The sequence below is a fragment of the Apteryx mantelli genome, chromosome 19, assembly GCF_036417845.1.
Source record: "Apteryx mantelli isolate bAptMan1 chromosome 19, bAptMan1.hap1, whole genome shotgun sequence".
Classification (NCBI taxonomy): domain Eukaryota; kingdom Metazoa; phylum Chordata; class Aves; order Apterygiformes; family Apterygidae; genus Apteryx; species Apteryx mantelli.
In genome coordinates this window covers 17,504,096-17,530,729 of record NC_089996.1, presented here as the reverse complement: position 1 = coordinate 17,530,729, position 26,634 = coordinate 17,504,096, and the positions used below count along the sequence as shown (strand labels likewise).

At 59.4% G+C, this 26,634-nt stretch overlaps 3 protein-coding genes across 5 annotated transcripts; all 3 read right to left on the bottom strand.

The window, feature by feature from the left end:
- Positions 1–2,601: 2,601 nt before the first annotated feature.
- Positions 2,602–10,471, bottom strand: SLC25A10 (solute carrier family 25 member 10). Of its 2 annotated transcripts, none has more exons than XM_067308357.1 (11): positions 10,370–10,471; positions 7,711–7,830; positions 7,372–7,486; positions 7,242–7,290; positions 6,732–6,773; positions 6,290–6,333; positions 5,717–5,787; positions 5,525–5,617; positions 5,179–5,256; positions 5,021–5,077; positions 2,602–4,160 (listed from the first exon to the last, which is right to left on the bottom strand). In XM_067308357.1, exons 1-11 carry the CDS (start codon positions 10,457–10,459, stop codon positions 4,059–4,061), a joined length of 861 nt encoding a protein of 286 aa, XP_067164458.1. In that variant the 5' UTR covers positions 10,460–10,471; the 3' UTR covers positions 2,602–4,058. The 2 variants fall into 2 exon arrangements, with proteins under 2 accessions (XP_067164458.1, XP_067164459.1); XM_067308358.1 differs by lacking the exon at positions 2,602–4,160 and adding an exon at positions 4,411–4,528.
- A 527-nt stretch (positions 10,472–10,998) lies between these two features.
- On the bottom strand, positions 10,999–15,165 carry MRPL12 (mitochondrial ribosomal protein L12). Its single transcript, XM_067308659.1, has 4 exons — positions 14,893–15,165; positions 14,690–14,770; positions 14,212–14,349; positions 10,999–11,564 (listed from the first exon to the last, which is right to left on the bottom strand). Exons 1-4 carry the CDS (start codon positions 15,148–15,150, stop codon positions 11,448–11,450), a joined length of 594 nt encoding a protein of 197 aa, XP_067164760.1. The 5' UTR covers positions 15,151–15,165; the 3' UTR covers positions 10,999–11,447.
- A 475-nt stretch (positions 15,166–15,640) lies between these two features.
- Positions 15,641–26,631, bottom strand: HGS (hepatocyte growth factor-regulated tyrosine kinase substrate). Of its 2 annotated transcripts, none has more exons than XM_067308657.1 (21): positions 26,554–26,631; positions 25,811–25,895; positions 25,351–25,426; positions 24,711–24,803; positions 22,794–22,917; positions 21,738–21,790; positions 21,055–21,123; positions 20,724–20,848; positions 20,389–20,467; positions 20,204–20,302; positions 19,675–19,770; positions 19,235–19,273; positions 19,003–19,146; positions 18,620–18,833; positions 18,230–18,402; positions 17,930–18,070; positions 17,674–17,851; positions 17,461–17,594; positions 16,976–17,092; positions 16,621–16,716; positions 15,641–16,541 (listed from the first exon to the last, which is right to left on the bottom strand). In XM_067308657.1, the coding sequence occupies exons 1-21, from the start codon at positions 26,588–26,590 to the stop codon at positions 16,434–16,436; spliced, it is 2,280 nt and encodes a 759-aa protein (XP_067164758.1). In that variant the 5' UTR covers positions 26,591–26,631; the 3' UTR covers positions 15,641–16,433. The 2 variants fall into 2 exon arrangements, with proteins under 2 accessions (XP_067164758.1, XP_067164759.1); XM_067308658.1 differs by having other exon boundaries at positions 18,620–18,830.
- Positions 26,632–26,634: the final 3 nt, after the last annotated feature.

The following is a 26,634-nucleotide window of genomic DNA, read 5'->3' as shown; positions in this document are numbered from 1 at the left end:
TCACCGAGCCGAGGCACCGGCAGCAAAGCGCTTCCCAGGGCGGCGGCGGCACCGGGGCCGGACCGGGGGGAGCGGGACGAGCCCGGCGGCGGCCGCCCCGGACGGGGCGCGGGGCCGCGCCGAGGGAGCAGCCGCGCCGGGGCGCCGAGCGGCGCCGCAGCCGCTGCCCCGGGACCCCCCGGCTCCCGCTGCGGCCCCGGCGGTGCCCGGCCGCGCCCGGCCCCGGTCCCCCGCCCCGGCACCCCGCGCCCCGCGGGACGGGGAGCCCCGAGACCGCGGGGACGGGCGCTGCGCCTCCCTCCCGCCCCGGTACCTGTCGGGGCTGGGCTGGCGGCGGCTCCCGGGCGCATCTCGGTGCAGGCGGGCGCGGGCACCGGCAGCGGCGCGCCCGGCCGCTCCGGCGAAAACTTTTGGCGGAGCCGCGGCGGCGGCGGCGGTGGCGGCTCGGGGGGAGGGACCGGCGCGGGGGAGGGACCGCGGGCGAGGAGCCGCTGCCCCGGCCCCGCTCCGCCCGCCCGCCGGCGCGGGGGGGCGCCGCGGCGGCCGCAGCCGCTGCCCGCTCCGCCGGCCCCGGTGCTCGGCGCTGCGCGGGGCGCCGCGCTCCCGGACGGCCGCGCATCACCGCCGAGCGCACCTGCAGGCGGCGGGAGCGCCGCTGCGCCGGGGCTCGGGCACGGGCACGGGGACTGGCCCTGCTCGCCCGCGGCGATGCTCCCGGTGCCCCGGTGCAGTGGGGGCTCCGGCCACGGGCAGAGCGGGGCCCCGCTCCAGCCACGGACGCTGGGGTCTGTGGGGCCTCACGGCGCTGGTGCACTTCCCAGGGGGTTCTCAGCACCGTCCCCTGCAGCCCCGGCCCGTTCCCCAGCTCTCGCAGGACGCAAAGACCCTGTCGCCTCCGACCTCTGGTCCTGCCTGTGCCAGGAACCAACAGCTGCTGCCCAAGGGACCAGGACTCACCCCTCTCCGGGTCCGGACAAACCTCTGCAGTGCGGCCGGGAGCTGCCCAGACCCTCTCGTTCCAGCTTCCGCTGGCGGTGACGGCTCTGTTTGCCATGCGCTGTCCTGGTGGAGCATGTTCAGGTAAACACATCCCAGAGCAGCTGCAAACACCCTCTGCATCCCTTGAGCCCCCAGATCTGGGGCTGGAGCTTGGCCTGGGCAGAGCCCCCCGGCTGAGGGGAACGGCCAGCGTCGACCCGCTGCCCTGCCCTGCCGGCAGGGCATAAACATATTTACCTTGGACAGGCGGCTGCAGCAGCCACACAGGCTGCAGGAGCCCAGAGACATGGAGCGTCCTCCCACCTGGAGCCCAGCCAGCGCCCAGGCCTCGCCGCCATGCATCCCCCGGCCCCGTGCGCTCACTGGAAGCTGGAAGCCCCTGCGGACGCTGAGACCCACCTGGGCTCCCGTGGGGGACTCGCCAACGCCTCGGCAGCAGTTGGGGGCAGCATGGGGATAGGACTGGAGACAGGACCCTGTGCCCCCCAGGGCCGAAGGGGGCCATGGAGGAGGGGGGACTGGCAACCCCCAGCCCTGCTTGGGGCAGTGCAGTTGGGGGGTTCTGCTCCACCAGTGCCGGGGCTCTGCAAACTGCCCCAGGGGGCAGGGTGAGAGCGGGGGGCTGGCTGGCTATGGCAAGTGCAAACACTATTGATAACAGCCTGTTGACAGACCCGAGGCCTCTTATTTTCCGATGCTCAGAGATAAGCGCTGCCGTGCTCGTACAGCTGCTGGATGCTCCAGGCTGCGTCTGGCACACGCTGTCCTACCGGCCTGGCCGTGCTGCAGCTCAGCCTGATGCGAGGGGACGTGGGAAGAAGGCACATGAGTGCCAGGAGCGCGGGGCTGGCGCAGCCAGCAGGGCCCAGCCCTGTCTGGAGCATCCCCGCTGTGGCTGGGGGCTGAGGGTGGCACAGACTCTAGCAGGGCTTCATAGCCCTTGAGTTGCCGCTTGCCTGGAATCGGCCCCGTGGGGCTCTGTCGCGCTCCTGCTTGGCGTGGGCCTTCGCGCCTGGTGCAGAGCAGTGCCGGGGGCCTGGGGGGCCAGACTCCACGCTACCGCCCAGCTGGAGCCCCGCACCACACCAGGAGCAAGGGCCAGGTTTGCCCCACACTCACCTGCCCTGCTGCACTTACACAGGGCCAGGCACAGGAACAAAGCAATGATGCCAGCCAGCATCGTTGAACTTTGTTAAGGTGACGAGCCTTCACTTCTCTGCCTGTCCCAGGCTGGCTCTGCTCCGCCTGCTGGAGCCCAATTAGTGTCACAGCCAGGATGCCGCTCCAGCAAAGAGGCAGAGGCGGGCAGACACCGCCGGCATGGCTCTGCCCAGGAATTCCTCCCTTAGCTGAGACTGGGCACAGCTCAGGGCAGGAGCCCAAAGCTCCCTGCAGCACAGGGCCAGGAAGTGCCAGGTACCACAGGCTCTTGTGGTAGGGACAGGGGCACTGGCTGGGATGAAGGCATCCCTGCCAGGTGCACTGGCCAAGCGGGAATGAGCCTTGCTCTGTGCCTGCCCCTCCTGGCCTAGGGGAGCTCAGCTCCAAGCTCTCCTGCTGTGCATCCTTCCCCTCCCCACACAGCAGCATGCCAGGCCTGGGCTTGTTCCACTGTTGTTTATTATATATTAAGGTCACAGATATTCCAGTTCTTTGATCCCTCGGGGCTGCAATGCGCAGGGTTGCACGTGGCAGAGGGGCTGGTGCCTGCAGCCCCGTGTGCAGGGCAGCGCAGCACAGTGTAGGGCGAGGGCGGCTGCGAGGCAGTGGTGGTGAGCAGGAGGCAGGGGAAGCACGCGGGGCTGGGGCTGCCCCGGCCCCCCGGGAGCAGCAGCGGCAGGGCTGGCGAGGTCGCAGAGGGGCGCTGGATGACGCTTCCACCACGGCTGGGTCTGAGAGCAGCTGAGCGCGCTGCACAGGGACCGTGGAGCACGCCCCGGCACAGCCCTCCAGCCGGGGCTGGCTCAGCGCTGCACAGCCTTGCCTCACCCTGTCTGTCCTCGCAGCAAGCGCAGGCAAGGCTGGGCCAAACCTCCCCGCTCTTTCACAGCTGCCCAAGGTATTTTTGAGCGACCTTGGCACTGCCTCAGCTCCAGCCAATGCACCCCGGATCTCCTACCTGCACCTGGCTCGAGGCAGGAGCCGGAGGACAGCGGTGCAGTTGCCGGCCTTACCCCAGGCTAGGGCAGGCCACGTGAGGAAGACCCCAGCCCGTACCTGGCCAGCCGGGCAGCATGGCCGAGCAGCAGCCCCTCGCCCATTGGGTCCATTCTGTCATCATTGGTATGAGGCACAATCCCTGAAGAGCCCAGCGGCCGTTGGACGCTGGTGAGTTTTGGCCAAGCGAAAGTAGAGGTGTGGGGAGGCCAGGAAAGCACAGCAGCACGTGAGGGGAGGCACCTGCTAAGCTGCACTGGGGCCAGCGGAGGGGCACGAGGGGAAGTGGGGCCAGCAGCGCTGAAAGGGGGGCAGCGCCTTGGTGCCCTAAGCCTGTCTCCCTTTGCTGATGGCAGGAGAGGCTGGGAGCAAGTGAGCCCTGCACACACTGCCCGTGCTGCAGCAGGAGCCTGGCTGCAGCACGGTCGCAAGTGAAACTGGCCCCTGACCAGCCCCCATTGCCTCGAGACTCAGTGACCAGGCCCAGAGGCAGAATGCTGATTCCTCCCTTCTCTGCAGGACAGGGCAGTCCTGCTCCATGGGGCTCATAAGGGACAGAAACAAGGGTCCCTTGCTGCATCAGCCTCTCCAAGCCTGCACAGGCAGGAGGTGAGGATGGACCTTGTGACTACGAACCATGTAAGGAAGACAGCACAAAACTGGGGTGCAGAATGAACAAGGGGCCTAAGAATAGCCCAGTGGTAACTGATACAAGAACTGGGGTGGGAGAGGAAAGGGGATTCTGGGACCGGCTGGCCACAGGCACTGGCGAGGTGTGGGAGCGGGATGAAGGGTGGGGGCAGCCTGGCCCCAGACAACGGAGAGTTCTGGGATCTGTCGCGACCTGCGTGCTCATCCCCCGGAGAAGGCCACGGGGCGAGGCAGGGTCCCGACCCTCCCACTCAGGTGATCACTTTGATCCCAAAATATTTGCGCAGCTGTTCCAGGAAGACAAAGGTGAGGACGGTGTGAGGAATGAGCCGGATGGCCGCAGGAACGAAGCCCTGGAACAGGACAGTGAGAACGGAGGGAGAGTCATCCTGCACCTGGCCTCGGGCTTCCCTGTCAGGGCTGGCAGCACCCAGCAGCCCAACCCATGGGGAGCAGCAGGAGCTTGCATGCGCTGGGGACAGGTTGGCTGGACATGCAGCACAAGCTCCAAGGAGCTGGGGCCTCAGTGGCAGGCAGAGACTGCCAGAACGGTGAGGGAGGCACTGCAGCCACGGCTGTGCACACAGATCTCAGCATCATGCATTGGCCCCTCTGCCCCCAAACACATCAGTGTTGCCATCACCACTACGCAGGCCCAGAGTCTCAGTAGAAGCCAGTGTCAGGTCCCACAGCCCTGTTTCAGAAGGGGGATGGACGCTGCCTGGGGAAGATGAGCAGACAGGCTGTAACAGGGAAAATGCCTGACTGGCAGCATCAGGAAGAAACTTTGGATTTGAAACACTATTTCAGGGGCCCTCCCAGCAGTGAGACTGAGAACACTGGTGACTGTGCCAAGCTCGGGCATACAGGGCCCAAGATCTGACCAGTGTCTGCAATAGTCAGTAAAATCCAACAAATGCTGGAGCATCACTGAAAATACCTGCATTCCCATTAGGGAACCCAATGGGCGCAACCCTGCAGCTGCTGTGAGGCCTAGACCCAGGCTACAAGTCCAGGAGAGGCCAAGACTAGCAGTAGGCCAGGGCCAAGCCAGGGAGCAGCAGATGAAGGACCAAGACGGGAAGCCGTCAGACTCTAGGCAGCAGAGCACCTGCCCCAGAACTGCTCTGAATCCTAACCTCTGCTCCCAGGCTGGCCCAGCCTCCCCACACTCCCTTCTACCACCTCATCCCATGCATCCCCAGCTAGGTACCTTGTAGAAGGCCAGGGGTCCAAGCTTGGCAGTTTCCATGGCACAGTGAGAAACACCCTAGAATAAAAAGGAGAGATGAACGAGGTGCCAGGTGGTAGAGGCCAGCGCATGAAGGGGACAGGACCAGCAACAGTGAGCTGGGCAGGACGGCTACTCACCCGATACTCGCCCTGGGAGTTCATGAGGCGGGTCTTGAGCACATCCAAGGGCTGACACAGGAACGTGGCACATCCGCCCTGGGGAGAGTCAACAGGAGGTCACCAGCTCTGGCCCATGGAGGAGACCTGGGTGCTGGTACTGATATGACCCACATGATGAGAGAGAGGGCCAGGTCCAGAGCCTAGCCTGAGACCAATCCCGTGCAGGGAGCCTTGGTGCCCAGCCCTGCTTCATCAGAGTCCGAGATGCAGTATGCAACTCCGGCAGGCCCAGTCTAGGGCCCTGAACCCAGCTGTGGACAAGCCCAGGCCCAGCTCTGCGTGCCCTCCACCCAGCCCTGCTCACAGCGATGAAGCTGGCCAGGAAGTGAGTGAAGATGTTGTCTGACAGCAATCCAGTGGTGAGAACCAGCTGCTTGGCCTGGTCATAGCAGGAGAGCTGCAGAAACACAGTGTGTTAGTGACATATCCCTTCCCCTTTCTAAGCCAGGTACTCCCCCCGCCCCTGGGTACCTACTGCCCATCAGAGCTGCCCTACCTGTCCAACGGTGACTAGGGCCCCTCGACTGGATGCCATTGTAGCCCCTGAGAATAGCTTCTTCAAGCCCTCTGTGGACAGACAGGGATCAGCACAGTCCTGGGACATTAATCTTGCTCCCCTCCAGCAAGGAGGCTCCTTCCCTGCACAGTCTGTGTCCTAGACTTCTCAGACAACAGTGCTTGCAACATACCAAAATAGCAAACATGCTGGACTTGCAGGAAAGGAGAATCCCTCAGGAAAGCCCTATCCCCTCCCTGCTGTCGTTCATTCCCTTTGCCACCTGCTCCAGCCTCTTGCTCTTTTTAATAGCTGCTCCTGGCAGGTGTCTCCTTTCCACCAGAGGAAGGGGCAGGCTGCCATGCCCTGCCTGGCCTGTCACTAGCCAGGCACTGCTGAGATGCTGGGACATGCCTGGCCCTCCAGTTCCTCCGTCCCCCTCCCCACCTAGCTTGAGAGAACACCCACGATGGTTCCCAGTGGGAGCTCCCTCAGCCATTGCCGTGGTTTCCCAGTGTCAACGAGGACACCACAGACAGGCTAACCCTACCCCCACCCCTGGCACGGCCTCACCTTCCCGGAGCACGCGGTACATGCCGTCCAGGGCATGGGAATAGCTGCAAGGAGCGAGAAGGGGAAAGATGTCAGGGTCTGAAACTCCTAAGCATCCCGGCCTGCCAGCCCCTGCCGCTGAGCCCGATCTGGAGCGCTGCAGCCCAGACAGCAGTGCAGCCAGAGTCCCCTGGCAGCAGCCGACACGGCAGCCCCCTGCACACCCCACAAACACACAGCCCCGCTGCCAGCGCGGTGCTGCCTACCCGCGGCTGCACGGCGCCCCAGCCCTGGGAAGGGGCAGCCCCGCAGCCCCCGGCCCCAATGGCTCCCGGCACGCCAAGTACCCCCGGAGCCCGGGATCCACGCCGCACTCCCTGCGTCCACCTACCCCAGGCCCTGCTGCACCCGGGCAGGGCCCCGCGCCCGACCAGGTGCCCCTGCTTACTGCATCACCACTCACTTCCGTCTCAGGTGTGCCGGCTGCTTCATGTCGTTCTGCATCCTGAAACGCACAGAGCCGTGGGGAGGTGAGGCAGGCAGAGAGACCAGGCGCACAGGCGTCTCCTCTGACTACGCCACGAGACCCTGGGGCAGGGCCCTGTTCCTGCATTCAGAGCAGCACAGAACAGGCCCAGCAGATAGATGGTGTTGACGGTTTCCAAATGGCACAATCCTGCGCTTGCATGAACAAAACCCCTGCCTCCTGCCCCACATCCTTTGGGGAGCAAGGCATGGGGCTGGGGCCCTGGTTTTGGGCTGCCCTGCTGAAGGGCAGGAGCAGTGCCGGTCCTTGCAGGTGCTGGGTTATGGGGCTCCGCACCCCAGACTGAGCCACTAGCCACAGAGCACTGCTGGCCTGGTCAGGTGAGAAGTCAGGAATATGAGGGACTGCCCCACCATCCCAACTGCTGCCTTGTGCCAGCCACAAACCTCCCTCACCAGAAGCACTGGGGACACGGGCAGAACTGACCTGACATTCACCATGTCTGCTGGGGTCCCCACAAACCCGCCAGTGAAACCTGCAACCAACGGAGAGCTGGGTCAGGGGGCTGCTGCAGCCTGAAGGAGCTCAGGGTTGAGGGACCCTCTTCCTTGCTCACCTCCCACTGCACCCAGCAGCACTTTCTGGTAGAAGGGGGGAGGTCCCTGGCTGCCCTGGCCCAAGCGGTCCCTCGCAGTCTCATAGATGGCAAAGCGGGTCAGGGAATACGTCATCTGGAAGACAGGGTGAATGAGCCACTGAGTCATGCTGTGGTGCCTGCCTCCCGAGGCCACCACATCTCAGGGCAGCCTGTCTGCTCCAGACAAGCCTGCAGCTCAGCTGCTCTCCCAGGGGGCTCAGAAATGGGCAGAGGAGCCACAGGGTGGGGAGAGCAAGCGGCTGCACAGCAGGAGGCTCTTTGCTGGCCTCAGGGGGGACTAGGGTCGGCAGCGCTCACCTGCCGGCACAGCGAGGCACTGAGCCCGTTGTAGAGAGCCAGGAAGCCGTCAGTGCGGATCACACGCAGCGCCATCCCAGTCATGCGCATCTTCACCTCCTGCTGCGTTTGCAGGTGGACCTGGGGCAGAGTCCAGCAGCGTCAGTGCTCTAGCCCAGCATGCTCGACAGCTCCCCCCTCCATCCACGCGGCTGGGCAGGAATGGGAGAGCACAGCGCACAGCCCTCCCCAACTGCAGCCCAGCACAGCAGGGATGACAATTTTAAGTGCTTTTCAGGGGTAATTCATTAGCACTCATGCAGAAGGTTCCCTGCAAACAGCAACAGCTCCAGGCTTCCTGTACCTAAGTAGTAGTTGGAGACCTGCCCAGCCCAGCCCAGAATCAGAGACTTGGAGGCTGGCCGGAAGAGTGTCAGGGCACCTGCACAAGGTCCCTCCCACACTGCCTGCCCAGCTCGGGGTGGTCTCAACAGCACATCCCAGGATGAAGTTTTAGTGCCTCTTCCTCCAAAGAAAGCCCTGAACTATATCAGCGAGGGGGAGGATCCAGAGGTGTCTGAGTAAGTGAGCAACCAGTGCAGGTTTGATCAGAGGGAGCATAACAGGACTTCCAAATTTGCCATGCAAAACAGCAGGCCTCTCCAGCTGGGCCTCCCCAGCCCTCAGAGAGAGCAGAGGCAGAAAGAGGACCTTGCAGTCCTGCTTACTAGCTCTGAACTGTTCCTTCCCACGGCTAGAAATGCAAGCCAGGAGTTTCCTGCCCCATCCAGAGCCGTGCAATGCGTTTCCCACCATTAAAGGCGGAAGTGAGAGCAGGCCTGCCCCGGGGAGCCTGGTAGGGATGGAGCCTTATCGCACGGGAGCCCACGTCAGCCTATGCCTGAGCACGTCCTGAGCACGTCCGCCCGGCTCCACGCTGTGAAGATCAAATGTGGGTCAAAGGAGATAAAATTAAAGTGAGTGCCTTTGGCCAGGGACCAGGCTTGGCTCCTGTTACAGAGCAGGGACTGGGAAGAAGCACTGGAGCAGCTGGGGCGTGGGACACGCAGCAGCGCAGCGGGAACGTGGCCTCTATCTCTGTGCAGGGCAGCACAGCAAGCGACGGGTAGGCATGGAAGCGGCCCTGGCCTCCAACCACGGCTGGTTTCCGGCGGCAGGGACCAGAGCTTGCAGCACGCCAGGGAGCTGGGCGAGCGGAGCACAGGGAGCCGGCAGAAAGGCAGGTGGGGTGGGCCCACCCTTGCAAACTTCTGCTGCGCACCCCAGCACGGGGCTGCAGAAAGGGCAGGCCAAGGCTCGGGGAGGAGCCGGCCAGGCGCTGTGGCCGGCGGGGTGGCCTCCCTTGCTGCGCGGTGCCAGCCCAGAGACTCCCGCGGGGCGGAGGCACAGGTCCAGCCCAGGCCCGCGGCAGCCACTCCCTCCAGGGACCAAAGTCCAGGAGCGCAGGGAAATGCCCTTGGCCCCTGCCCTTGGCCGGGCCCCCGGAGCCCCCTCGTGCTTCTCCATGCTGGGCAGCAGCTCCCCGCTGATGGGGAGCTGCGGTCCAAAGGGACGTCCGAGCTCAATATTCAGGTGTGAGCCCTTTGGCAAAACCCGTAGGCTGACCCGGGCCGCTTGCAGCCTCCGGGCCATGCAGGGGCGGCGAGCCCAAAAGCCACGCACGGGTCATGCTGGCTCAGGTGGACGAAGGCCTGGGGACGCGCGCCAGACTATTTCCCCTTCCGAGCCCCTTTCCAAGGCATCCTGCACGAGCTGCCAGTCACCGCCGGCAGGCAGACCGGGCCAGGCGCGGCCGCAGAGCGAGCGCCCAGCTGCCAGAGCCCGGCTCCGCCGCCCGGGCCCGTGTCCAGAGCACCTCAGCCTCTCCGTGCCCGGGGGAAGCAGCCGCCGGGCCCCGGCGAGCTGGTCACAGCCCCGGGCAGGGCAGATGGTGGCCCGGGCTCCACGCCAGCTTGCGGGACGCAGCCTGCCGGGCTGGCGGCCGCTTGGCCGTGCTGGGCCGTGCTGGCACTTGCCCTGCAACAGCGTAGGCTGCGCGTGGTGCTCTGCGCGGTGGCAGCGGCGCCGGGCTGCCTGCGGCGGTGGCGCCAGGCTGCCCACGGCACCAGGCTGCCCACGGCGCCGCGTCCGGCACCCCAGGGCCCCCGAGCCCTCACTGCCGCGGACCTGCCCGGCGCCGGGGCAAGGTTGTCGGGGGCTCCCTGCACGGCCCCGGCCCCGAGCTGCCCCCCACACATCCCCCAGCCCCACACCGAGCTGTCCCTCACACCACATCCCCCAGCCCCACACCGAGCTGTCCCTCACACCACATCCCCCAGCCCCACACCGAGCTGCCCCTCACACCACATCCCCCAGCCCCACACCGAGCTGCTCCCCACACGTCCCCCAGCCCCACACCGAGCTCCTCCCCACACCACATCTCCCAGCCCCACACACCACGTCTCCCAGCCCCACACCACACCAGTCCCACACTGAGTTGCCCCACACACATCCCCCAGCCACACACCGAGCTGCCCCACACCCCATGTCTCCCAGCCCCACACCGAGCTGCTCCCCACACATCCCCCAGCCCCCACATCTCCCAGCCCCACACCCAAGCTGCTCCCCACCGAACTGCTCCCCCGACACGTCCCCGGCCCCACACCGAGCTGCCCCCCACCTTGAGGAGGTCCAGCGGGTGGGTGCAGCAGGCGGCGCCGCACGACGCCAGACCCCCGAAGTACCAGCGAGACACGCGCCGCTCCGCCATGGGCGCCGCTCTGCGCCACGCCGCGGTGCGCTCCGCTGCGCCCGCCGCGACCCGCCCCCTTAAACGGGCAACGCCCCCTGCGCGGCGGGGCCCACCGCCACGGGCATCCCGGCCCGGCCCGGCCCCGCCCGGCGGTTCCCGCTCGCCGGGGCGGCCGCGGCCGGGCCGGGGACACGGCGGCACCTCCCGCCGCCCGCCCGCGCTCGACCCGAGTCGGCGACAGGCAGCGCCCGCCGCCCCCACTGCCGGCCTCCCGCGGCGCGGGCACCGGGCAGCTGCCACGGGCCGGGCACAGCGCCCCGAAACGCGGCTCCCCGCGAGGCCGCGGTCCCGCGAGGCCTCGTCTGGCCTGCAGATCTCGGCGCCAGGCCTGCGCCCGCGCCTGTAAATCATTTACCACCGCCTAGTCTGAGGTTACAGCGAGCTCCGCCGGAAGGTCAAACCGGCCCCTACGAAGCGACTTCGCTGAGATGCTGACGCAGCAGCGCGGCCGGAGGAGGGGGGCGAGGAAAGGGCGCTTCGACACACAGACACCAGGCCGCGGTTTAGACAAGGCTCTTGCGCGGTGTAAAGACGACACAGGCCTGCGTGCGTGCGTACACCCTTGTGACCGAATGACACACCTTTAGGCGGCCCCCTGCACCAGCCCTTGCGCTGGCTGTGCTCAGGTACGCCAGTGCATGCAAGCAGAGTTTGCAGGACAATTTGGGCAGGCTGCTCTTTTACAGATTACTGGTTCTACAGACTTTTACCCACTTGACATTTATGAATGTAGAGTTCATTGTGATGCTGGCACTAGACAGCAGCCCCTCCAAACCGTACATCATTCTTGCACTGGACCACTTCAGCGGAGCATCCCCACCACAGAACTACAGGACATTCTCACGCGTGGAAACGTCCAGAACCTTGGTACAGTCAGGGGCCGGTGCCCCAGGCAGGCAGCAGCAGGCTGCCATTGCGCTAGTCCCTCTGCAACAAGATGGGGCGTCTACTCCAGAACCACAGTCCCTCCTGCTGCCTCCAGCGCTGCTTTGATCTTCTCTGCTTCCTCTTTGGACACATTAGCCTTGATCTCCTGCGGAAGGGACTCTACCAGCTTCTTTGCCTGCAGGAGGGACAAAGTATAAGAGCTGTAAACTAGCTTTCACTAACCAGATTAACAGATTTAAAGACATTATCCTGACCTCTGCACAAACAGACCAGAGAGACCGACGTAATGCTCTAAAGCTCAAGACTTCTACTGGAACTATCACACATCCTGCTGGGATGCATCTAAACCTGACTTCAAGTGATGGCTCATCCACTGTAGCCCTAGAAGACCTTTCAGAGTGAGTAGCTGCCTGTAAACTCCTCTATTGCATGGGTACGACCTGCACTGTGTTCCTAGATGTACAGTCCAAGTCTGACAAGATGGGAGGCGCACAGAGCTACTAGGCAGTAGTCCACTAATGCAACCACAGACCTGTGTTGGGTTGACTTTTTGCAGTGAGAATGTTTTGGTTCACATATTTCTGCCAGCAGGGAGGAGTAGCTGTCTCAAGTTTTGTACACAGCTACGCTAGAAAAGTGAGAGAATCTGCTATTCCAGGCAAAAAAAAGTTCCAGTGCAGGCTATGCTTGACAACACAACTTGTCAGGACTTTATACATAAAAAATAGATACCACAAAGTAGCATGATATTTGACTCAATGTAAAAAGTATTATAACTGGCTTAAAGGAACTTCCTACACTACTACTGTAAAAAAAAGGAATAAGGCATAGGAGGATAATCTCTTGCTGCGGAGTGCTCTTGCTCTTACACCAAGCAGGAGCAAAGCATGAAAAAACACATTTGTTCTGCTCCTTAAAAACAAAGCCCAGAAAAAGAGGTTTTTAAGTTGAAGAGCAGCTGTCAGCTATCTACCATGTGGCACTGTAGCTATTTAGGACTGTAGCATTAGTAACTAATAGATTGACCATTGCTGACAGAAAATGCTAGTATCAGGAAAAGCTAGCCTGTTCTAATGTGCTGCGATGAGGACAGGCAACACATACAAAGGGATCTTTCCCTAATGCTTAGCTCCTGTTCTAAAGCAACCTCAGTCAAAGGAAGCAGCTGGTAACAACTCCCAACAGGAATAAGTTCAGGGACTCTAACCCAGCTGGACCTGCCCTGTAACGGCCGCTAGGCAGAGATGCGAACTGGTTTCAAATCCCAGCCTGAGCATGAAAGAATTCCAGTCCAAGGTAGGTGAGGAAATGAGATAAATGTGTGTTGAACAGGCTTTCAGAGATGCAAACAGACTCGAGTCTAGCTCGTCAGTTCTGTAGAATCAACCTGTTCAAATCACATTAAGATTTCTATCAGCATGCAATATCTGCAGATTTTACCAGCAATACTTTCTTTCAGATCATTAATGACAACCTTACAACTGAAAGATTCTCCGCAAATCTCATTTAAAGACACCTTAATTGGATGATAACTAACTGCTATGGATAGAATTAACTTTTAGTAGTAGTTTGTTTTGTGCGTGTTTTTAAACAGCATCACACAGGGTAAGTCACACTTTACAAAAGTTTGTTGGCAATAATTTGCATCTACCAAACTTGTCACCACATCAAAGTCATAAACAGTTTGTTTGACAGGCTTCACCTAGTAAGTCATGTTTATCTAGCATCTGCAGACAGCTTTTAATTATCCAGTGATTGGCTCCCGTTACATGATTTTGTTTTTTTTAATATTTGCTTGGGACTGATAATAGATCAACAACTGACAGACCAACCATGCCAATAGTTAATTATCCCAGTTGCCCTTTAAGAACGACACTCATGCCTATGCCACCAGTTTCTCTGTTATTCAATTACTTCCTTTATGGTATGCCAATAAGAATGGTTCAAAGGATTTTCTGCAAATCCTTCTGATGTTCTGGGTTGTAAATTAAAGCAGATTTTACAATGCTTAACATTTCTTTCTTACAATTACATAAGTAGAAAATACTACTATTGTCCCTAAGGTATGAAAGCATAATCCGACCTAGAACTGAAGCACGTCAAATGCTTCCACAAGGACAGCTAAATCACCTGTGCTTTATATTGAGCCTACAATATCATTACCAAAGGGCATGAGCATAGACACTGCATCGAAGTGTAGAAGGCCTATCTCTTCTGAGGAAAAAAGAGAAAGCATCACCTACAAAAAGAAAAGCTGAGAAGGACTGGAAACATGGATTACAAGATACATGTGAATTAGAGGAACGCATCCAAATTCAGAAAGACATTGAATAAGCAAAATCTTTAGAGAAAAGACAGGCCAAATCCACCTGTAGCGAGGAATCTTGAGCACTCTTGAGCCCAGCAGAAAAGCTCATAGCAGCTCTTATCCTTGGGATAGTTGGCCTGGCATGGAGAACTCTGCAGTCTTTGCTCTGAGCCTCCTTTTTTGCCTCATCAGGTCTACTGTGGCTCAGGAGTCAGACATAGAGCACAGCTGGGAAGAAACAGCCTTCTCTAAAGAAGACCAAACAAACAGATGCAAGTGATTCCTGCTGCACATCTCATCCTTATTTCTGAAGCACTGAGGTGTGCACACAGCCCCAGGTAGACTGCAGTCCTCAAGACAGAGAAAACCAAGCTTTCCTTTGAACACACAAATGAGAACAGTGGCTTGAAATGCACGTCAGACCCTGGCTGGGAATGAGAGGGGCTGGGTGATTTGAGGGCAGCCCCAGGGCGATGTAGCTGGACCCGGAGTCACGGGGCAGCCCACTCCTCACCTGCACAAGGTTCACTCCTGGCACAAAGTTCTTCACCTCCTTGATCAGCTTCACCTTGTCAGCGGCTTTCAGCTCTGTCAGCCGGACAGTGAAAATCGTCTTCTCCTTCTTGACCGGCACCACCTCCTCCTCCTCCTCCTGGAAGCGGCCGGGGCTCAGCGAGGGCACTCAGCCTGCCCGGCCCAACTGCATCACCCGCGTCCTCGGCACCGCTCCGGCGCCCCCCGGATGGCTCAGGAGCCCCCCGGGCGTCCCGGGCCCGGAGCCGCCCCCCCCGCCCCCTCCCCGGGCATCCCGGGCCCGGAGCCTCCCTCCCCGGGCGTCCCCGCCCCCTCCCCGGGCGTCCCGGGCCCGGAGCCGCCCCCCCCCGCCCCCTCCCCGGGCGTCCCGGGCCGGAACCCCCCTCCCCGGGCATCCCGGGAGGCCCCGCCCCGGGCGGCCGGAGCCCGGCCCCAGCGTCCCCCGGCCGCCCCGGTACCTGCGGAGCCGCCTGGGCGGGCAGTAGGGCGCCGGCCGCCCCCGCCGGCATCACCGCCACGTCCGGGATCTTCAGCGTCTCCTGCGGGAAGAGCGACGTGAGCGCCCGGCGGGGACGGCGCACGCGGGCCGGGCCGGGCCTGGCCTCGCCGCGCCGAACCGGGCCTCGCCGCGCCGGGCCGCCCCGCGCCGCCGGCCACCCACCTTGAGGAGCTCGTTGAGGTCGGAGACCTCCAGCAGCGTGAGCCCGGCGATGTCCCGCACCAGCTGCTGCACCTTGGGCGAGTACTGCTTGGCGGCCGTGTCCAGCGGCGCCCCGGCCAGCGCCTCCGAGCGCCGCGGGCGGCCCGTGCCCAGCGCCCGCAGCGCGCTCCGGCGGCAGCGGCAGGCCCCGACCCCGGCCCAGGCCCAGGCCCAGGCCCAGGCGCGGGCGGGCGGCAGCGCGCGGGCAGCGGGCAGCATGGCGGCGCCGGCCGAGCACGCGGGCGGCGGCCGCAGAGGACACCGCGGCGCTCTGCGCTCCGCGCTCTATGCTCCCGGCGGCGCTCGGGCACTCGCCCGCCGCTCTAGGCGCCCGGCGCCTCACGCTCTATGCTCCCGGCGGCGCTCGGGCACTCGCCCGCCGCTCTAGGCGCCCGGCGCCTCGCCTCGATGGTACAGGCGGCGGGCTTGCCGCTCGGCGGGGCGGGAAGAGGGAAGGGAGGAAGGAGGCGGCGCTCTAAGCGCCAGGTCCTCCAGGAGTCGCTTGTCCGGGCGGACGCGGGGCCGGTCCGGGCAGCCCGGGGGCACCGGCGCTGGGGACGGCGGGGGCTCAGCCCCGGGCAGGAGGGCCTGCTGCCGGCCCGGCCTCCCGGGGCCCGGCTCCCCCGGGAGCCCTGCCCCGGAGCCCGGTTCCCAGCCCACCCCATGCTGCCCCAGCTCCCCACGCTCTGTTGCACGCTGAGGCCACAGCTCTGTCCGTACACTTTATTATCACCGTTTGCGTTCGGTTTCCTCCGACACTACGATGAGAGCTGAGTGGTGAAAGCAGGGAGGGCCCAGGCTACTGTGCAGGGGAGGAGAGTGGCTGTGCCCCCAGGCTCCAGCAGAGGGTCAGAGCCGGGGGTCGTACACTGGGGCCTGGGCTCCTACGGGCAGGGAAGGGGCAGTGAGGGGGTGGATAAAAGGGGGCAGGCCATGCTTTTGCAGAGTTCAGGACTCAGTGTAGGGTACCGCAGGGCTGCTGGCACAAAGGCCAGGGCAAAGCTGGCGCTAGGACAAGCACGTGGTGCCCAACGCAGCACAAAGCGGGATCAGGTGTCTTGCTAGTGTTACTCACCTTCCTCAAGTCCTCCAGCTCCTGGGCAGAGGACAGCCAGGCCAGGAAGGTGCTCAGCACATCCATGGCCACACTCCTGCCTACACAAACTTTGAAGGATCTGCATCTCCTCTTCCCCTAGGCTGTGTCCTGCAGGCCAAGCTCCCAGCCTGTTCCTGACCTGCCTGAGGGGTTGCACAGCTTCCAGGACATAGTGTTTTAGCCAGGGTGAGGCAGGAAAGCAGACAGAGGGAGCTGGGGTGAAAGGTTGCTCTCCTGCTGGTGGGTCCCCAGAGCCAATGCCGGGACCCTGTGGTCCCATGTCCCCTAGAGCAGGGGCATACCCAGGGAGGAGCTGAGGGGACAGAAATGACTAGTTGAAGTACAGAAGTGATTCTGGATGAACAATAGTGTTGCACTGGATCCCCCCCACTCCCTTCTGCAGAGATCAGTCGAACGAGATGAGCTGGGCTTCTCCGCTGCCCTGTGTCTGCTGCACTTGGGCTGGTGCCTGCTGGGGCTGTTGCTGCTGGGGGGGCCCTCCAGCAGGTGCCATCTGGAACGGACAGGACAGCTCTGGTAGCAGACGCGCCTCTCCCGGGGGCCCGGCCTCCCCTGGGGCAGGCAGAACTCACCTGTTGATACATGGGCTGCTGTCCAGGCAGGTAGGACTGCTGTGGCGGCAGGCTGCTCAGCGCTGCTTCCTGACCTGGCAGGGTGGACATGAGGCCCTAGCAGGGAGGAGAGGACGGCAGTCAGACCAGCTAGCAGAGACTTGCAGCAGAAAAGGCCCAAAGCAGGCTGTTCCCCAAGCCTCCTACATGGGCAAACCTGCTGATGGCCTTTCCCATCCCTAAGTGCCAGCAGCAAAGGCCCAGCAAGGCTCTACTGGCTGGAGACCAGCCCCTATGGCAACCAGTACCTCCCTCTCCCAGTGCCCAGGACACTGGGAGCAGCTGTCAAGTGGCCCGCATGGCAGCAGGTGCTCACCTGCATGCTGTACGGCTGGTACCCCATGGAGACCGACTGGCTGCCCATGTAGCCCATGGTGCCCGACTGGGGCGTCTGTGAGATGGTGGGGATACTCTGCGACTGCGACGCTGCATTCTGGGGAGGAGATGCTGGTGAAAGGCGGCACAGGGCAGCTATGGCTGCTCTCAAACACCCCAGGAGCACCAGGACCAGCAGGGTTTCCCCATTCCCCCAGAAGCCAGGACATATACTCCCTCCATGCAGTGGGAAGCCCAGAGTCCAGGACTGACCCCTTCCATTCCCACAGGGAAAGCAGCAGATCCAGCGATCTGGGACCAACCAGCATCTTTCCTCTCATGCTCAGAGAACCCATGAACTTAAGTCACTGAGACAGGATCACCTGTGCCTGCCTTCCCTGCAGACCCTCCCCCCACCGCAGTCTGCCTCAGTTGGTCGCAAGATGCTCCGCTACAGCTGGGGGCACAGAGGCTGCATTCACTTGCCTGATAACCCTGCGTTGGAGTTGGCTGGTAGGACGAGTAGGCTGGAGTTGTGGTGGGCACCGCCTGCCCCTGCTGAGCCACCTGCCCACTGCCTGCCCCCGGTGGGTACATATAGGCATTCACCATGTTGGGATCTGGAGCAGAAAGGGCACAGATTGACGCACCCACATTGTGCTCAGCCTCCACCCCCACGAGATCAGCTTGTTCACTTACCTGTCCCTGTGACGGGCATTGCTGTGTAAGGCCCTGTGCCCCCCTGTGCTGCCTGGTTCATGTACACACCGTGCATGGGAGAGCCCTCCACTGAGCTGGCTGGGCTGAAGGTGCCAGGGAAGCTGGTGGGCCCAGAGGGTTGGTAGATCACCCCACTGGCTGCTGGCATCGCCTGGAGCTGTTAAGTTAAGAGAAGCAAGCTTTAGGCCATGCTCCCAGGGAGCTGGCAGGAGGGTCTCTGGCACAGCAGCCATACTTGGGCATAAGGCAGCGAGAAGGCCGGCATCTGGGCTCTCATCTGGATGGTCTGCTTCTGCTGTTCCAGGCGCATCTGCCTCTCCTTCTCCTGCTCCTGCAGTCGCTGGATGGCCAACTGACGCTGCATCTCCAGGTACTCCTGCAAGAACAGTGCCGTGACAGTTAGAGTCCAGGACACAGCCACATCCCCTCCTGCCAGGACAGCCCATCCTTGCCAATACTGGGCTGGCCCAAGGTGCAGGCAGGGCCTGCTGCCTGATGTGGCCCTGGATCCCCCAGGAACACTTCCCTGCCTCACCTGCTTTTTCTGTCTCATGATCTCCAGCTTCTGGGCCAGCTGGATCTGGCGCTGGCGCTCTGCCTCTTCTGCTGCACGGCGCAGCTTCTCCCGGTGCTCCTCCCGCAGTGCATTCAGAGCCCCACGCGCATCCCGAATTTGGGCCAGTTTGTCCTGCAGGCCTTCATAGTACACTGGGGAGGAAAATACAGTCTCAGGGACTCTTCCAGGGCAGGGCACTTGGGCTAGGCACTGACCACCCCTGCACACTGCACTGGCTTCTCCCCAGACAGGCTGTGTCATGGGAATGCCAAACACTGGCTCTGGGGGAAGCCCCAGCAGCCACCTGCTCCTCCCCAGGACACTGTTCCCGAGCCCATGGCAGGGCAGCATTTCCCAGCTCCCACGTACGCCTGCGCTCATCTAGCTGGTTGAGCAGCTCCAGCAGCTGGGGGTGCATGTTGTTAATGGACTGAAATAGGGAGAGTACTGCAGAGTCATTGGTGATGCTGCGACCACGCATATGGTTGCTCTTCATGCGGTTGACAAAGGTGGTGACCGCGTTCTGCAGGGCCTTCAGGAACTGCTCATGGTTCTCTTCAGACTCGCCGTTCTGGTACTGCTGCTGGAACGATAGGGCAGCCAGTCAGTCTCAGTTCTCCCAAGCTGAGAGCCAGCAGCACTCCTGTGGAACTGCGTGACTGGGCTAAATGAAGGAGTCAGGCACTTCGCAGGCCCCTCTCCCCAGGGCCCCAGCTGCCAGAGGCAAGACACGGGCCCAGGCTCCCTCTTACCTCAACAACACCGAGCGGGGTGGGGTGGGCTTCCCCGGGCTGAGCTGTGGGCTCTGTAAGGGACAGAGGTGCCGATGGAGTGGGGCTCTTGCGAGCCTCCTCTTGTTTCTTCTCCCAGTAGTTGCGGTTCAGGTACCGAGCCAGCTGCCACAAAAAGAATCAGAGCTAATGAGCATCGCAGCCCAGCTGGGAGCCAGCCTGTGCCATGGACTAGTAGGGCCTGGGTCCTTACCTCAGGGTCAATGTCCTCAGCCAACGGCGCAGAGGAATTCTGGAAAGAGGCAAACGGGGGGAGAAAAACAAGTCCAAGCAAACCAGAGAATCAGAACTCCCACACAGATCTGTTCAGACCTGGGCATGCACAATCACAAGGGCTGGGCACCAACAGGAGAAAATGGAAGGGGATGGCCAACTCCTTCAGTCAGGCACATGCTGTGACTAGAAGCAGCAACCTGAGCCACATAGTAGCAAGGGAGGCACCTAAATGCCGGCTGAATACGGACCTTCTTGCTGAAAGCACCGTAGTGCTGAGGAAGAGCAATGGATTGAATGGGGCAAAGCTTTTCTCTCGGAATAGGGATTAAATCCGACCCAAACAGGACTAACTTGGGCTAGGGAACTGGCCTGTTAAGTCTTCAGCCACTCCATGTTCAGGGGCTGCTGTGTACGTACCACAGGTGGGGAGTACAGCGTGCTGACCGGGGGGGCTGATGATGTCACAGGTGTGGGCTCAGCCTTTGGATACATGGAGTAAGTTGTTTTCTGCCTCTGCAGAAGAGGAAAACAAACAAAACCCCCCAAACAGCTCAGGGACTGGCCAAACTCCTCCAACTCAACTGGCCCACAGTGGGTGGGTGAAGCTCCTACTGCTGGCCAGGCATGGTCAGTGGAACCAGCCTCACGATGTGTTCAATTCGTGCAGGCTAACAGGTCACAGGGCTTGCAGCTTGGGTGCAGCCTGTTCCCAGGATTTGGTCCTCACTGTTCTGAGGAAGGACACCGAGCTGCATCCCACACCCACAGAATCAACTAGACCTGCAACACAGCGTGTGCCTGTCTCCACTTTTGCATCATCCCACAGGCCCCAAGACTTGCTCACACGAGGACATGCCTAGAGATTGTTATTGCACAGCTAGGGGATGCCCAGCACATCTGGGCTCGACAGCAACAACCATTCCCAGCTGCCAAGCAGGGCACGAACCATTCTCTCCTTCTCTTCAGCCTCTGACTGAGACAAGGCAATAGCTAGCTGGAGCTCTTCCTCCTCTTGCAGAGCTGTCTCGTCACGCTTTGGAGGCAGCTGCAAGCAGAAAGAGGAGAAGGGGCCACTAAAGGGATCAATAGGCAGGACAGAAACACTGAATTGCCTACAGGGCAGCCACTCACCTGGGACTGCTGAGAAAGAGGGCTGGTCAGGTACTCAGGGGGTAGTTCGGAGCTGGCAGCAGCTTTGCCCTCGGCTTTCCTGTTGTCAGAAAGATGCAACAGTGCAGAATGAGAACTGGGTGAGCCTCACAGGCTCTTTCCATAGCACTGGAGCCCCAGCTCCACACAGCCCTACAGCTGTAACCCCTGTTCCCAGGAAGGAAAGGAACCCAGTCCAGTCTGCACAGCTTGGGAAACCCTTGCTCTATTCTCCAGAAAGGTGGCCCCACACCAAGTTTCTCCCCTCACAGTCCCAGCTGTTGCAGGCAAAGTAATGTGCCACAAAGGGTACTGACTTGTTGAGATGCTCGTAACAGGGTTCACAGACTCTCACTTCCTTCTCAATCCCAAACTTGGGAATGGTGGAATACTTGGAGGAGCATTTGCCACAGAAGATCTGCCCACAGGCCCGGCAGTGATGCTGCAAAGGATGGGAGACATCAGTGTGGCAGTGAGACACTCCTTCACCATTAGATGACATCACTCAGACACTCCTGGCACCACCCTGCCAGCGGCCAGGGAACATGGTCTAGCTCAGACATGCTTCCACTCAGGCCCAGGGAGCACTGCAAGTCCTGGGGGAGCTGTGCAGGACAAGGGAACCCAGGGGGCAGGAGTGGCACCCACCTTCCGTGTCACAACGCCAAACTGCACTCGACATCTGTGACACTCCTCAGCATCTACCCAGTCTGGAGCCTGTCAAGGTTAAGGAAACTTGAGTAAGGAAGGATATAAGGCCTCAGGGACAGTGCCTTCAGAAAAACTTTCAGGAGCTCCTATGGCTAACCAAGGCTCCTTCATGAATGGGGAGGCAGGAGGCATTTGCAGCTCAGCAGGAAATGCTCTTCCTTGCAAATTGTCACCTCTCGTGTTACTAGAGACTGTGATGCTTTTCCAGTCAGCAAGAGATTTTCTAGGAACATGACTGTACAGCAACCAGTTTAGCAATACCCTGATATCATGTTCAGACTGCCATGCTGCTGGAAAGCCACTGAGCAGGCCCTTTCTACAGGGCACTTAGCAAGATGAGACTAACTCCCTTCCCTGACCAAATTCCACTCAGGAAAACGGGCTCTGTTTCCATCAATTCTCCCTCCCTCTGGTACTTTTAGGCAGGAAGGAGAATCCTTCCTAAGTTGCTGTACGCCATCCCATAATTGACCACATACTAGCTGGGAGATATGCACCCAGCAAGATCTCTAATCACAGTGAAATGGAGAAATGCAAGGACTGAAAGTTTAGTAGCAAAAGGGCCACAACAGCAAGGTCTGTTCCACAGTGCCAGCACCTTTCCCACCAGCAGAGCTCACCCTTTCTGCAGCAAACATGGCATCGCTCTCTTTGAACTCTGGGAACACGTGACCTGTGGGAGAAGTGACAGTATCCCACTGTGAAGGTGCTCCGGGAGACTGTGGTGCCAGGGCTTAACCTAGCATTGCAGTTCCCCACCCCACACATCAAATCCAGCTAAGCATTTCTACCATACCCACAAGCTTATTCTGATACAAGGGAACAGCAGTTTTCCTCCTGCAGGAGGCCAGGGCTTGCACAGCGCTCACTGCTGTCTCTGAAGTACTGTGCTCTCAGCCATGCTCTCGAACGCACACTACAATCCTCTCTTGGTTTCCCTCATCTACCTAGAACAGACATCAGGCTCCTTTCAGTAAGGCACATTTCTCAAGACCTTGAACTCAGCATGGGGAAAGAAGCACTGCTTGGGAATACAGGGCTTTGGAGTCTCACTGCTTCAACGGCAAGCCATGTTGCTACATGTGCTCGGGGTGGGACTGGGAACTCCAGATTTTGCCACCCTCTGGGGAAGCTCCAAATGCTTCTAGCACAGAAAGACAGAGACAGAAACACATCCCTTCCTTCACGGGAGAACACTGCCATCCCTGGGTCAAGAGAGAAAGTGTGCTATTGACACTCCTCTGTCAGGAAGCAGGAACTGCATGTTTCCCAACCACAAAGTAGTAATGGAAGCAGGGAGAAGAAGGAACTACCCCACTGTAAATCCTTCCCAGAGGATACGCTCATTTGTTGCCAGTTTCCAGTAGAACATTCCCAGCTCCCGCTGTCCAGGTATTGCTGCCAACCCTCAACCCCTAGCTGGGCTGGAGGCCCAGAGCAAGGTAGCCCCCTAATCCTGGAACAGAGACAAGAGGGTTGTCCTCTCTCAGCAGTGAGATTCAGTCACCTCAAGAGGTTTATTTGGTATCAGGCACTAAGAAAAAGCCCAGCATTACATGCCCAGATTTCACTAACACCTGTCTGAGTCCCAACACCCATTCCTTCTCCTGTAAAGCTTCTCCTGAGCAGAGCTGCTTGGCCAATGCCCACCCTTGCTTTGTCCACAGAGTCCTCACCTTCAACCTTCATGATCTGATAGGTGTCCTGCACCACCTTGTACTTGGGCTCATTGCGGAAGGCATGAGCCCAGGCCTGGATAAGGTACAGGATCTTACTGCGGACACTTGTCTCCACTTGCCTCTGCACAGAAGAGGGGAAAAAAAATAAATATCTGAGAAAAAGATCCTGAAACCCAAAGGATGATGCAGGTCACCCAGAAGATGGGCCAGAAATAGTGCTCATGGAAGGAGACTTCAGAGTACTCATACAAGGTAAGAGCTTTCAAAAAGCTGCAAGCAGGTCAGTTCAGCAAGAAAGACTACATACTCCTTCAGCTTCCCCACCTCTCCCTCCAGCACAAACAAGAGAACATTCTTCAGAGCAGCACACATCAACTAGAAAAGAGGTGCAGTTATGGTGCTTTGGGGAAATGTCCCTAGAGACTTTAACAGCTGCTCCCCAAGGCAGGCATGAGCACTAGCTCCCTCAGGGTATGATGCAATAAAGACAGCTGGGAAGTTTGCCCTTTGGAAGCAGGGTTACCTGTATCACAATTCAGGAAGCAGGAGGAAACTTGGCAAGCCTGTTCCCATCCCAGCCAGCCTCCAAGAGCAGCCCTGTCATCAGCTGATTAGTCATCATGTATTCACATGACTGGCTGCTCCAGAACCCCCCAGGAAGTGGAGAAGCATTGTCAAGCTCCTATTTCAGCTCAGAGCTCAGCCCACGCAAGTAGTACGACTTAGTGACAATTCTTGGAGCTCCAAGTTTCTAGAAGATTTGGCCAAATCCTGCTTTCCACAAATGTCACAGACCTGAATGCCATCAGAACTAAAATCTTTTTACCAGCAGTTACGAGTTCAAAAGCAGAAGAGTTCCAAGTGTAGGAGTAGAATGGGTCTGGGACAGTTATGAGACTACTAAGGCAGATAAGGACTGGAGAGAATCACGAGATCTCTTGATCTGTTCGCATCTCATCTCCTCACTGCTTGGAGTGGCTGCACTATTATACCTGACCTTCACGTTGCAGCACTATTCCTGTTTCAACAGGAGATACTACGTGAGGGCTGAGTAAGCCTATGACAGGAAGATGACAGAAGACAGACACCCTGCTACAGTATGTGGGATGATAGGATTAGCAGAGCTCACTCAACGAACACTCGCGTCATCTGGTTGCCCGTTTCTGACAGAAGCCAGAGACCGTAAGAAAGGAACAGTACTACTCTAACATGCTCCTGTCAGTGCATTACTATTCTAGGTGCTGGGAACTGAAGACAGAATTTCTTACTTCCACTTCACTGGTGAAAGTCTCAAGCCCTAGGACACAAGGAGCTCCTGCAGGCATCATGTTATACCAAACCGGTCAGTGAGACCATGCAAGTGAAAACAGACAGGTTTACATCTTCCAAAGTTCCTCAAACAATTCCACAGGCCAGTGAAATGCCCATAATGAAGAGGAAGCTTCTGTCAGTTTTCACTTTGCTGCTTACCTTTGCTGGGTGTCTTATACTGTACTATAGGGAGGGAATTCACCTCCTGCTGCTCAAATCCTTGGTCACACACATCCAAATGACATCTGTTTTCCTTTGCTGTCTCTGGCCAAGTAAAGCACTGTACTCAGGAGCGTTTGCCATGAAATGGCCTAGTCCTTTCCAGCATATCTCTGCCCCAGTTCATGGTATAGCCAAACATTATCTTTGCTTTCATGATAACCTCTTTGCCTATCATGCATTTCTCTCAGCTCCCTACATATATCCCTTCACATTAAACAATACAGACTGCTCTTTTCTGAAGAGCATTATGAAACACGTAGTTCACACCTATCTGTTCCTCCTAGCACAGAGGGAATGAAATATAGGACATGTATGTTTACTCCTTTCATTACTTCTCTTACAACCTCATTCAAAAAATAAAGGAAAATAAGATACTTTTACCTTGAGTATTTCTTTCAGTTCTTCCATAGTCTGTTTATTGGCTACCTCATCATGGACTGTTTGGCCACAGTTTTTAACCACAGACTCCATGACCTGCAAGAGCAAAGGACAATATCAGCCTGCCACTTTCTTCCTTCTCCATGGCCTACAGTGCATAAACAAAAGAGCAGAGTCGCAGCACATGCTACAGCTTATTGCAGCCAGTACATTAAGAAGAGGGCACTATTTAAGTGACAATTCAAATCCTTAAGGAAGTGTTAGTCAAGTCAGAGAAATCCACACCATCACTCTGGAGAGTAATCTATACTTTAGTGTCATGGTGGCCTTTGTACCCTTCCTATTTAGAAACCCAGGGTCAAGCAGACAGACCCCCCAAGGACAGCATCTCAAGTACTAGCAACTCTCTGCTTCTAGCTTTGATACGGAACTAAAGAATGAAACAACCGATCTGCCAGTCAGGCACAAAGCCTCTGAAATAGAGACAGGAGAAGGCAAACTCCAAGTCACGACTCTGACACTCCCAGGGCAGAGCAGAGAGAAGGCTGTGCAGACTGCACAACCCAGAAGGCAGGCTTATAAAAGAAATTCTCTGGCCCATGAACAGGGCCCCTACAGTGCTAGAGTTTTGGGCTGAAGTTACCTCTAATGCGTAGAGTGCCACATGGGGATTCTTGTCATTGACTTTCTTCTTGATAGCATTGACTGCATATTTTGCTCTGGATAAAGAAAAAAGAGTTACAAGCCCTCAGGCAAGCAAGAATCTGCAAGAAGATTCCAGCTGCTACTGATAATCCACTAACCCCCAAACAAAGAAAAAAGGTATAGTTAGTTCACAGTATATGCAGTTCCCCCAAGGTAATTTGGAAAGAGAAGGAATAGACACAGTCAAGCTTGAGTTTCTCTCAGGATTTCAGGCCAGATATAACTTACAGCTCCTAAGATAAGGAGGAGTACCTCAAAACACAAAGATATGTTACCTTTTTACCACTTTTCTAAAAGAGGATAACAAGCTGCGTTCTACTGCACTTTGACAAGCCCAAGAACATGGCAGACAAGGAGACCAGTGTTTAAAGCATATCAAAAAGCAAAAGAGCACTTACTGGGTATCTCCCTGACGAATCATATCACAGATCTGAAGGATGGATTCCCAGTCTGTTTCCAGCAGAAGCTGGCTAGTAGCTTTATCTGCAAAGAATTGCAATAGCTATTAGGCTACTTTAAGTTGTTATGCTTGTCTTGGCTCTGCTCCACAATTGCTGACAGATTTGCAGGAAAGCTCTCACTGGATGAGAAACGGCTCCCGGGATGTTGTTTGCGGTAATCTAGACTCAAGCGCTAAAACACATGAACTGCACCCTGCGCCCGAAGCGTTCCCCAAGACGCTGCTGCAGGGCCCGCGGCGCCGCTCCACGCAGTTACCTGCTCACCCGGACAGGCGATCTAGCCGCACCCTGCCAACCTCCCGCACCAGTCTGCGAGGTCCCTGCCACGCGGGCGGCCGGCACGGGCGCGGCGGGCAGCCCCTGCGGCGGGCACGGCGGCCGGGCCCCGCGGAGCAGCCCGCCCCGGCCCCGGCCTCGCGCCCCGGCGGGCCGCCCGCCCCCGGCTCGCACCGTGCCGCCGGGCCCGGCCTCCGGGGCTCCGAGCGCCGCGGCCCCCGGCGGGAGAGCTGCCTCCCCGGTGGCGCCCGCGGCCCACACGGGCCGTGCCGGGGCTCCGGTCCCGGCGCGGCGGACGGGCCCGCGCGGCCGGCCGGCCGGCCGGCCGCCGGGCGCGGACCGGACACGACGGGCGCCCGCCTGCCCCCACCCCCGCCGTGACGGCGACGGCCCCGCGCCGCTACCTAGGAGCCGCTCGAAGGTGCCGCCGCCGCGCCCCATGGTGTCCCCCAGCCCACCGGCCCGCTCCGCCTCCAGCCTCCGCG